The following is a 12,960-nucleotide window of genomic DNA, read 5'->3' on the forward strand; positions in this document are numbered from 1 at the left end:
CCTCCACACCCGTGCTCGGCGGCTTCCCCCGGACAAGCTCCGACTGGCGAAGGAGGAGTTCAAGAGGATGGAGGAATTGGGGATCATACGGCGGTCCGACAGCCCATGGACCTCCCCCCTGCACATGGTGCCCAAAGCATCAGGGGGCTGGAGACCATGCGGCGACTACCGCAGGCTGAACGAGGCTACAACACCGGACCGCTACCCTATGCCGCACATTCAGGACTTTGCAGCAAACCTGCACGGCGCACGGATCTTCTCCAAGGTAGACCTCGTCCGGGGCTACCATCAAATCCCGATGCATCCGGACGACGTCCCCAAAACGGCACTCATCACCCCTTTCGGCCTTTTCGAGTTCCTCCGCATGCCGTTCGGCCTGAAGAATGCCGCACAGACGTTCCAGCGGTTAATGTACGCGGTGGGACGCGACCTGGACTTTGCTTTCATCTATCTGGACGACATCCTCATAGCCAGCAGCAGTCATCAGGAGCATCTGTCCCACCTCCGTCAACTCTGTGCCCGACTGAGTGAATACGGTCTAACAATCAACCCGGCCAAGTGCCAGTTCGGGCTCGACACCATTGACTTCCTGGGCCACAGGATTACTAAAGATGGAGCAACCCCTCTGCCCGCTAAGGTAGACGCAGTCCGTCATTTCCCCCGACCCAACACAATCAAAGGCCTTCAGGAATTCGTGGGTATGGTAAATTTCTATCACCGCTTCCTCCCTTCAGCTGCCCGAATCATGCGCCCCCTGTTCGCCCTGATGTCGGGTAAGGGCAAGGACATTACCTCGGACGAGGAGTCCGCCACCGCTTACATTAAAACAAAAGAAGCCTTGGTAAACGCCGCGATGCTAGTGCACCCCAGAATGGACGTCCCTACCGCCCTCACAGTGGACGCATCTAACACGGCAGTCGGTGGGGTGCTGGAACAACTCAATGAGGGTCGCTGGCAACCCCGGCGTTCTTCAGCAAACACCTGCGACCACCCGAGCTCAAATACAGTGCTTTCGACCGGGAACTGTTGGCACGATACCTGGCAATCCGGCATTTCAGGTACTTCTTGGAAGGTAGGCCCTTCACCACGTTCACGGACCACAAACCGCTTACCTTTGCGTTCACGAAGGCATCCGACCCCTGGTCGTCCCACCAGCAGCGCCATCTGTCCTACATCTCTGGATACACGACGGATGTCCGGCATGTCTCGGGAAAGGACAATGTCGTGGCGGATGCCCTCTCTCGCCCTAACATCCAAGTCCTGTCCCAGGGGGTAGACTATGAAGCGCTGACGGAGGCGCAGCAGGCAGACGAGGAGATCCCTAGTTACAGAACCGCAGTCTCCTGTTTGCAGCTCCAGGACCTCCCCGTAGGCCCAGGTGAGAGGACCCTACTCTGTGACGTCGCCACCGGCCAGCCCCGTCCCATCGTCCCGGCAGCCTGGCGGCGGCACGTTTTCAACTCCATTCACAACTTAGCTCACCCCTCCACCAGGACAACCATCCGGATGGTCTCCAACAGGTTCGTTTGGCACGGACTCCGCAAGCAGGTCAGTGAATGGGCCAAAACGTGCATGCACTGCCAAACTGCCAAGGTGCAGCGGCACACCAAAGCTCTGCCGCAGCAGTTCCACCCCACCCACCGGCGTTTCGACCACATTCATGTGGATATCGTGAGCCCCCTGCCAGTGTCGTGTGGAGCGCGGCACCTCCTGACTATCGTGGACCGGTTCACAAGATGGCCAGAGGCGGTCCCACACACCGACACCACCTCCAAATCTTGCGCCCGGGCATTGATTGCAAACTGGGTATCTCGCTTTTGTGTACCAGCCCACATTACCTCCGATAGAGGCACCCAGTTCACCTCCAGCCTGTGGTCAACTATGGCCAGCCTTTTGGGGACACAGCTACACCACACAACTGCCTACCACCCACAGTCGAACGGACTGGTGGAGCGTTTCCACCGTCACCTGAAGTCGGCTCTCATGGCCCGCCTCAAAGGGCCTAACTGGGTGGACGAGTTCCCCTGGGTCCTGCTCGGAATCCGCACGGCGCCCAAAGGAGATCTGCACACCTTGTCGGCCGAGTTGGTGTATGGCGCACCCCTGGTCGTCCCCGGGGAGTTCATACCAGCCCCAAGGGGGCAAGAGGAAGAACCTGCAGCAGTCCTGGGCAGACTACGTGAGAGGCTCGGTGACCTGGCCCCCATACCCACTTTGCAGCATGGGCAGAACCTGACCTGCGTACCCAAAGACCTGCTAAACTGTAAGTTCATTTTTGTACGACGGGGCGGACATCGGGCACCGTTACAGCGGCCCTACAAGGGGCCATTTACGGTGATCAGAAACAACGGGTCCACATTTGTGCTCGACATTGGGGGGAAAGTGGAGGTTTTCACAGTGGACCGACTCTAACCAGCCCATGTGGACGGCGCAGCCGGTCGAGGTTCAGGCACCGCGGCGCAGAGGCAGACCTCCCAAACAGAGTCCGGCCCAGACTGTGGACATTGGGGGGTGTATTGCCGGTTCTGGGGGGGGGGAATTATGTGGCGACCCACTTCCCAGTGCACTCGAACCGGCTCACAAAGTGGCGTGCGCCGGCATTGAGGCCAGTCTCAAAAAGGGTGCCAAGTCTGCTTCACCAGCAAGGGGAAAAGCCCGCACGCGGGACAGGACTGCGAATACGTGTCCCCTATAGTATTCCCGCCCGGGGAGGGCAGGATCAGGAAGGCTTTAAAGCGAGGCCGCGAAGTTTGAATAAATCTCTTTCGCAACTGCAGCTCATCAACTATGTGTCGTTATTTCAGCGCTGTGTGTAGCACACCGCTACAAGCTCATCCAATTGAGGTACACAAAACAAAGAATCAAGGTACTTGTTAAATGGTGAGAGATTGGGTCGGGCTCATACTCAAGGAACCTGGCTATCCATTTTCACAGAACTCCTGGAGGGAGTTTGATTGCAGTGATGAGGAAGCCATACTTACATACAGTTTGGAGTACTGTATGCTGTTTTGGACTCCTTACCTAAGAAAGTGAGTACTTGTCATAGTGGAAGTGCAGTGAAAATTCACTAGATTTGTTCCAGGATTGAGAGGTTTAATGTATGAGATTGACTGAATGGACTGGGACCCTTTTGTCAAGAGTTGGAAAAATGAGAAGAGATCTGATCAAAACTTATAGCAAAATTTTTTAAAGGTCTTCTCAATCTAGACACAAGGATGTTGTTTCCTCTAACGAGGATAAGGAGGTAACCATTTTAGAATAAGTAGTAAGCTATCTAGGACTGAGATGAGAACTTTCTTTACTCAGCGGACTCTGGAAGCTTGATCATTGTGTTCATTCAACAGATCAATAGCATTTAGAATATTAAGAGAATCAAGAGGTGTATCTATATATATATATATCTCATAGAGAGAGAGAGAGAGAGAGAGAGAGAGTCAGTCTATCTTTCCCTCTCCTCAGTCCTTGATAGATAAAGGATTGGTGAAAGGAAAAAGAGAAAATAAAAATAACTAATATATTAAGGTTAGAAGACTATTACTGATCAGAATCAATTCTGAGTCCTTTACTATTCAAACTTTAGAGGAAAGCTTTGGTGTAACGTGTCCATGTTTGCTGTTGGTACAAAACCACTGTGCGGTAGAAAATAAGAGATCTTGAAGGAAGAAAGTAAAACAAAATTTTTCAATGAAGATAAACTAGTTAATTGTATACCGAGGAGCCTTGGTGTGTTTGTTCATGGAACACAAAAGTAAACATGCAGGAACAGCAAACATTTGGGAATGCAAATGGTATGTTGCAAGGGGCTAGAGTGCAGAAGGTTGTCTTTATACCATTACACAGGGCTTTAGCTACACTGAACACTGGGGTATATGTGCAGTTTTAATCATGATACCTAATGTACTGAGATCAGAGAAGTGTGAGTTTACAAAATTGAACTCTGGGATGAGGAGGTCATACAGTGAGAAGGCGTTAATCAGAATCTCCCTATTATCACTGGATTTAGGACTTTCTAAAAAAAGATGTGTAAGTGCATTGTGAGGTAAAGATTCTGAAAGGTGAAATACAAAGGCACTGCTTCTTCAAGCCAGAAAAATATACCACTGCAGGATAAGGGGTCAGCCATTTAAGACTTGTATGAGGAACATTTATTTGAAACTTTTCATTTTCACATTTCTCTTTGTTTGCTCCCTAACATCTTTCATTAATCCCTGGCAACCCTGATTGCACTCTATCCCATGGTCCCTACAATATAAAATCTGTTCTTTGCATTTTCCCAGTTCTGATAAAGGGCCTTTAGACCTGAAATATAAACTACTTATCTTTCCACAGATGCTACCTTTCTTGCAACACGATCATCAAACCCTAAACCCTCCCTGACCCACACAAAACATAACAGAGCATTAATCCCCAAACCCCCAGCCCCAAAGAAAAAAACAACAAGAAAGAATGGACAACAACACAGAATATAAAACCCATAAGACTAAAAAAGTCCATTGTCCATAGTTCAATCCATAAACATCCTCTGACATCATCGGAAGATTGAGACACCACTCAAATGTAGAGGTCTATAGTTAGAAATATTGCTTTTGACGGATTCACAGTTCTGAGTAAGCAAAGGGCATGAACTCCCTGGTGGTAAGGTAACTGTGTGCTTGTGAAGGAGAAGTGTCCTGATGAGTGTGAAATGAGGCCTCCACTGCTGTTTCAGGTGGAAGGAAAAGGTCCAGTGGCTCTAATTTGTATAGGATGCACCAGGTCCAATGGCCAATATTCATCCTCTTACCAACAACAGAAAGTGATCTAAAATCTGCTGTGAGAGGCAAGCCATCTGCTTTCAACAATGACCACTGATCAACATGTGGACTTACCCCAGTGGCAACTTTGAATGGTGAATTTCCGCTATGGTAAAGCAGATTATGTAGGTCTGAATGAGTCACTTCCACCCCTTGAAACTAAGTCCTACTTAGCAGTAGCTCAGTGGGATTGTGGAGGAGTGAATGGGGGGTGGGGGTGTAATAGGAAAGTTCCTCCAAGTAATGACTGCCACACTATTTACCTACGTATATAACATCACCTAGTATTTGCTCTGATGTTTTTCCTTAAAATTCAAAACTTTGATAGTGCATTAGCTTTGTAGCCAGCAGAGACCTGCCATTATCTTTTGTAATCAAACCTTACTTAGCTCAAGAACCTTCAGAAAGAAGGAAAACATTTATTTATATTATTCATTTTCATCTTCAAATTCAAAATCAAATTCATTTGCTATGGGTGATAGATGATTTTTCCTTATATGGGAGAAATAATTAAGGTTGAATGCGCACACAATGTTGTGAATAAAGAACGTACCAATTCTCTCAGCGATGTCTGCTGCCCTCTCACCCCATACGCCATGAATTGCAATCAGCACCACCTCTCCTGGCTCCACTACATTAGCTAAGGCTGCTTCCATAGCTGCATGCCCAGAGCCACTGATTGCCAAAGTCAGGTTGTTTGTGGTTTGAAAGGCATATTGTATCCCTGCCTTAATCTCATCCATAATCTGTAACAAGAGATGGAAAGAGTGAAACACCACACAGGTCATCTGTACCCAGATACAGTAAAAATCTCTTGCATACTGTCTATACAGATCAAATTATTACACAATGCCTTGAGCTAGAATAAGGCAAAACATTAGCAATACAGAATAAAGTGTAAAAGCTACCTAAAGGGTGCAATGCAGGTAAACAGAAAAGGACAAGATCATAGTGAGGTAAATTGTGAGGTCAAGAGTCCATCTTATTGTACAAGCGGTCAGTTCAAGAGTCTGATAACAGTGGGATAGATACTGTCCTTGTACTTTGGTTCCTGTCCCTCCCCTCCCCATTCACTCCTCTACTATTCCATTGACCAAACTCAGATGAGTATTTTTATATAACCGGAAAATGTTTAAAATTGGACAATTTAAAATCTGACAAATACTCTTGGGAAGAACAGGAAATTCTAGCATTCCAAGAATAAGGTCTTAGGAACATACAGAAATTTAACCAGGGGAATATGTTTCCCCCGACCTCAACTTCAGGGTTAGTGGTTTGCAAAGAAACTATTTCAATATTCATGTTTTGATTGGTTAGGTGGATGAAGTGAAGATTATGATTTGAATTATTGGCACATGCCAAGGGTAAATGCTATTTGACCATGTTATAGTCAATGTATTATCCTTCTCCTGTTTCTCTGTCACATGGCACTACGGACCCCGAAGCACCAAAAACAGACTGAATAATTCAATCATATTGATTCACATAAGTGTTCTCTCATCTTGCATTTACAAAATAACTGTTCGTTGCTGCCTTCTTTGTATCTACCTTAATTATCTTAATCAGATCCTGTGGTAGTTTTATATTCACAGCCATTGATTCCTGATTTCTTGGTAAATCTTATTACATTTTGTAACTTCAAAACATTAAACTAATTCAAAGGAAGACAAGAGAGTTTGAAATGTGAGTCTAACGTCATCTTTACTTTAAGCTAGGTGCATACATAGCACGTATGAGTGTGATGATGCATACAGTTCACATATTTATACATATGACCCATAACGAATTATTTAAATGAACAAGAATGCTTAGTCAACCAATACATATACAAGATTACTGAAATATTAAATGCACAACAAATGTCTCATATCGGTGGCCTTTTGTTCTGCACATCCCCACAAGTGGAAAGATTCGAGACAGGGGTGGCAAACCTATGGCACACATCCCAAGGTGACACTAACATTTTGTTGTGATGCATCATGCAGTGCTGTTCCTCAATTCTTTAAATCCCTTCCATAATAAAAAGACACATAATGATTCTTGTTTTCCTGCCAAATGAAGCGGCAAACAATTTTTTTACAACATCTCATGCTGGCTTGGTGTCAGCTAGACAATTGCAAAAACACAATGTTGAATGACACATTTTGAAGTCTTCACAGACCAGGTATAAACATCAGTATTTGGATAGTAAACAGTTACAGTAACAATACTATTTGGAAATGATGTTATCCTTCAATTGTCTTTTTAAAAGTTTAATACTAATAATCTTTAAAAGATTTTCTAAAATAATTCATTTATTTCAACCTCGCTGTTATTCTTTTATTTATTTATTTTTTATTTTGAGATACAGTCTGGAACAGGCTCTTCCACCTCACTGAGCTGTGCTGCCCAGCAACCCAGCAGAAACCCATGCGGTTACAGGGAGAACGTAGAGACTCCTTACAGACAGCGTCAGAATTGAATTCTGACACATCGAGCTATAATAGCATCATGCTAATACTATGCTAAAGTGGCATCTTTGTAAAATAATGAGTACACATAGATAAGCAACAAGGCTCATCCTATTCCTTAAAAAGTCCATAATCATTGTTACTACTTAGTTAATCAATTCTTATCTCTGCTGAAAATTACCACAGTATGCAAAAGAATTTTTTAGAAGTTTATCACCAATTCGGACACACAGTCAAAAAGGTTGACCACCTCTGTTCCACAATAAAATTTGGACATGCTGCTTGAATGGTTCTTTTTTGACAGAACTATATATCTTACAGTTTGATATTTTTCAGAATGGAATATGATTTAGATAATTTCCAAGTCAAATTGTGTCATCCCAAATACTTGATAATTAGACTCAGGTCTGACTTACCCTTGCCTGCCTGATATGATTTCTACATCAGAGCATATGGGGTGGCTTTATTTATGATGGAATGGGCCTTTTTGAGCACTGCAGGTGAAATTAGACCAAGTCGTCAAGAGAGGAACCACTGATGATTATTCCAATGCCAATTCAGTTTGTCCGGCAGAAAGTCAGAATGAGACCCCACTAGCTGCTGTATTTATCTTGGATCCACCTCACTGCCTTCTCCTCCACCAATGGTATCTGGACATGCTGTAGACCTCAGTCCATAACTATTATACAGCTAAGATTGTTATCAGTGGCCCCAACCTCAACACCCTATCCCAGCCAGCAAGCACCTTTTCCCCACCAAGTCCCTGACAACCCTTCCCCTCCAGCTTCAGATCTGACCTTGCTTGTAGATGTCATCCTGAATTACCTGGACCCAACCTTATTTGCTAGTAATCCCAATCACCCTTTCAGCTCCAAACTTGCTTGCAGTTACCTATTAGCCCTATCCATGGCCTAATATCTAACTGTTAACCTAGTCCACACCTCAATAACCCCAGCAGTATTAGCCTTTTCTTTTCTGAACCAGTATATTACATTGCAAGAACGTTGAACTCCCATTCAGTCACATCTCAAGGCCCCTGGAACCACTAAAATTCTGTGACTGATCCATAGCAGCATTGGTCATAGTATGCCTTTGTTATATCCATCTAGTGCACAAACCTGGGGGATTTCGAGGCCTCCGTTGTGTGTAAATTTCGATCTTTATCGGATCACATTTCAATCTTCTCACTACATGCTGAAAGACACTTAGAACTTACTTCCGTTTAGGATGGGCATTATCTTGGATTTGTGTTCCCATTCTGTAACTATTGCTTTCACTCTCTGCATTACCTATAAATCATTTCAGAAGTATGACGGGCGGACGTAGTGCTTCAAGTATCATCTAACCAGGTACAGCGGAAAAGAAGCTCCAAGAACTCAGCGACTCAGGCAGTGTCAGTGGAGGAGAATGGACAGTTCATAGTTCAGGTCAAAACCCTTCATTTCGACTGATCTAGCCAAGGTCTGATACATTTAACTTCTGAACTTTGTAGTTCTAGCATTTGCTCACATTACTGACCTTTGTTGCTATTTTCTGTTCCTTTTCACTGTAGGTGATGTCCTTATTCCTCCAACCAACAGAATGTGTTGAAACTCATTTCAAAGTTCAAAGTACATTTATTATCAAAGTATGTACACGCTATACAATCTTGAGATTTGCCTCCTTACAGGCAGCCACAAAACAAAGAAATCCAGTAGAACCCATTAAAAAAGAAGACTGCCAAACACCCAGTGCTATTTACAGGCCTATTCTGTAATATTTCATTATATGAACTATATTTTGTCACTTATATATTATCTGTCACTGGAAGGTGAATTCTGTTGTTAAATAACTGACCTGTAAAAACTGAGTTTAAACAGTAAAGTTCCATTCACGGCAGTATAAAACCACTTTTTCATACAAATGCTGGGTAGCTTGTTCTGCACACTCCTAACATAGTTTCCAGTTTCTCAATAACAATCCAAATGTCTGTACACCTGTCAGTTCCTCCAGTTGAACTCTGTCTTTTTGTGTGTTTCCCCCTAGCTGTCAGTCTGTGATTTTGTATTGCCGTGTGCTCCTGTCCCCACTCCTGCTCTGCTCCGGCCCCTGTATCACTGAGTACTCCGTCTCTCACCTGTTCCTCAATATTACCTGTATTGCTGCCACCCGTGTCTCATTGTGCTCCACCCATCATCTGCCTCTCTGTTTATTGCTCAGTGTATTTCAGCTGTTTGTTGCCAGATTGTGCCTGTGAGTTTTCCTGAGCCTTTCCAGCATTTGTGTCTGTACTCTGAATATTGACCCTGCCTGTTTCCGGTTTTTGGATTTCTCTGGATATTTTGATCTCTGCCTGTACTTTGACGCTGATTTTGTTTGCACCTTGGGATTTGTTACTCAATTAATACCACTGTGTGCACAGTACTGGGCCTGTGATTGGATCCCTGCTCCAGTGCCCTGATAACACCATTGGAGTGATCTAGTTGGCAGAGAAAAAGTTGCATTTCTTTAGGAGGCTTTGAGAACATCCTGATTTTTGGTCCTTTCCATAATAGAGATCAGAATGGACAATCTGTTTTAGTAGGCACACTAACATTGTGACCAACTGAACAGATCTGATTAACTGGAATGTCAGTGCTTCAAATGTTGGCCTAGGAGAAAATGTTGAAATTGGCCTACTAGTAGCTTTGGAGGAGATGTGGCTCCAGGAAGTGGGAAGTGATCGTGGTTTCCGGGTCTCACTGTGAACCTTTATTCTGGGCCAGTTGTGTTGTACAACGGGAGCAGATTGGTAGAAGTCCTTTGTCCTGTAGATGTTAATTGTCAAACACATCAACTTTTCTGTAGGCACTGTCTAGAATGAAATCTTTGACTATAGATGCCTAAGTATTATCAGTAACTACAATCTGTGTATTTAATTTTCTACATTGATGCAGAAATATGATAGCAAATACACACAAAGATGCACAGGTTAGAAGCATAGATATATAAGCATGAATAGTTCCCTTAAAGTGGAGTCAGAGGTAGGCAGGACAGCAAAGAAAGCTTTTTGCATGCTGGTCTTCATCAGTCAAGGTACTGAATATAGAAGTTGAGGTTATTTTGTGTTTGTACAGGATGCTGGTGAGGTCAGGGATTTAGGGAGTTGGGATAGGTTAAAGTCTGAGCCTTTGCTCCTTAGTGTATAGGAGACTGAGGGCTGATGATATAAGGGTATATAAAATTATAAGAATAGATAGTATGAGCAGTATTTTTCCCCAAGATTGGCAAATCAAAAACTAGAGGACATAGTTTTAAGGTTAGAAATAAATTGAAAAGTTTAGTAAGAATTTAAGGGCCAATTTTTTTGTTTACATAGTGCATGGTAGATATATGAAAACAGTTGCCAGAGGATGTGATTGAGGCAGAAATATTGATATTTTTAAGGGATTTATGGATAGGTACATGGATGACAAGAGTTGAGAGGGATATGGGCCACATGCTGGGAAGTGGAATTAGCTTAAATACACATCTTGGCCAGCACAGATAATTATCAGCTGAAGGGCTTTCATCTCATGCTGTATGAATCTATGACTCTAAAGATATTACAACTTCAAAAGGTCCCCCATCGATGGGTCCATGTGGTCTGATTCATGAGTTAATTCAGTGAACAATATTTCTGACAACAAGGCAGGTTACAAGATGAATCAACAAGATTGTTTGCCTGTTGGCTCTTTGTTCTTCATACAATGTATCAAATTATTGTAAGACTGGATCAATGAACACAAATAAATGTATCAATACTGGTAACACACAAAATGCTGGAGAAACAGAGCCGGCCAGGCAGCATCTATGGGGAAAAAATACAGTTGACATTTTGTGTCGAGACCCTTCAGCAGGAAGAGTCTTGGCCTAAAGTCTCAACTGTACTTTTCTTCATAGATTTTGCTTGGCCTGCTGAGTTTTTCCAGTATTTCATGTGTTTTGTTTGGATTTCTGGTAACTGCAGATTTTCTCTTCTTTAACAATACTGGCCCTGAGCCACTTCAGTGCACATTACTGTGTCCAAGTACTGGCCCTGGGCTATCTCAGGATACATAATTGCATCAGTTACTTAGCTTAGGCCACCTCAGTACAAACTGAGGTTTAAAACATGAAGAAGAGTCAATACCCGGCATTACAAAACAATGAAGAATTGAATGAGACGCCTGTTAGATATTCGTCTGAAATCTAGTACTATGTATTTTATATGAATACCTGAGACAAAGTTCTATTCATTAAAGTGTTGATAGATCATTTCTAAGTCATTCATAGACCCTAATGATTTTGTTGTTCACTACAGAAATTTTTATTGCTTTTATTGCAAACTTCTTTATCTTTTGTTTCCTACAAATTACTGTGTATCTAAACTATTCACAAAAATTTGCATTGTATAGCAGTTTATCACAGTTTCAAGCAAATACTTGTTTTCAGAAGGCGTACAAAACAAACAGAAATAAAAAATTTACCTGAAACATCTCAGTGTGCATGTGTCCAATCAGTTGCATGCCCCCAGCTTCCTGGACCCGAGCAGAAATATTGGACGGCCCTGGTCCCAGCATGAGTTTTTTGGGAACAACCAGAGGTTTAAAGAGGGTTGATGGTGGAGGCACTGTAAGTTCCGCATAGGCAGACATGCTGTGGCTGAACAACCTGTACTGGGAGCCCAGTTGTGCAAGGGGACTAGAGCTCCGCTTTGCCTGAGCTAGGAGACCACAGGTTGTCAACCGATTCACGATGGAACTCCGAAGTACAGCCCCTGTCATTGCTGAAAACATCACACAACAGCACACTCAACAGTCACCCCTACAATTGGGCCTTTGATACTTTTCTGCTGTTTTGGAAATGAGAATAAAGGTGTATGACCTCACAAGCAGTGACCAGTTAACCTTAACTCTCCAATTTACACAGAAGCTTTTTAAATACTTTCCAATCTACTCTGTCTCCCAGTTCCTGCAAGCTTGAAAAGAAATCTAAAAAGGAAATGGAACTGATCTAATCACACAAAAAAAGGACCAACTAAACCCCTTGTCAATAAATAACTCAAACTGAAAGAAAACATTCTGATTAATGGTTACTTATTCCAACAAATACATTGTTACTTAACAAATTAGCCCAGCCTCTAAGAGAGGTGCTATCTATGATCCCAGTCTGAAGATTATGGTTGCTTTGCCAAAGTGTGTACTTTTATGGAGGTTTGAAGGTAACTTATGCGTCTTTCTGTGAGTGAAATGACCAGCTGTTTATTTGTCTCATGCTGATCATCAACAGGTATACGGAGGCGGTGGCCCGAAGACTGGTGCTGACTGGCTGTAGAGCACATGGGATGAGTCAGGTAGATGGACTGGGGCCAGGCTGGTTTAGCAGGGACATCATTCCAGTAAAAAAGTATTTATTTTTGTATAATTTGACATGTTTTTGGGAAATTCCCATAATTATCTATAATCACTCTGAAACTCCACAGGTACAAACTGCAGACATGAATATTTAAGGGGATCCCTCTTGTTTCTCATTGTAAGTTACAGCAAAAGTATTACCTCCAAATGTTTGAACCTAATGAACATACTCTCTTTTTTAAATCTACACATAGTCAGCTTCTACATTAAGGCTAACACTGCTCCACTCCACTACCTCCTCATTTCAGCCAGTTTTGCTATTCTTGAAAGGGTCTATGAGTCATTACTTTAAGTTTGATGTACACGATAAAGGAGACAAAGTGG

The 12,960-nt window shown here is 43.4% G+C and overlaps 1 protein-coding gene across 1 annotated transcript in view; it reads right to left on the minus strand.

Moving 5' to 3' along the window:
- Positions 1-12,421, minus strand: part of agxta (alanine--glyoxylate and serine--pyruvate aminotransferase a) — a 37,557-nt gene extending 25,136 nt beyond the window's left edge. Inside the window, exons 1-2 of the mRNA XM_073040698.1 lie at positions 11,710-12,421; positions 5,347-5,539 (exon numbers count right to left, since the gene is read on the minus strand). Coding sequence (XP_072896799.1) covers positions 5,347-5,539; positions 11,710-12,018 — 502 coding nt within the window. The 5' untranslated portion in view covers positions 12,019-12,421. The remainder of the gene's footprint in view (positions 1-5,346; positions 5,540-11,709) is intronic.
- Positions 12,422-12,960: the final 539 nt, after the last annotated feature.

The sequence above is a fragment of the Hemitrygon akajei genome, chromosome 3, assembly GCF_048418815.1.
Source record: "Hemitrygon akajei chromosome 3, sHemAka1.3, whole genome shotgun sequence".
NCBI classification, from domain to species: Eukaryota; Metazoa; Chordata; class Chondrichthyes; order Myliobatiformes; family Dasyatidae; genus Hemitrygon; species Hemitrygon akajei.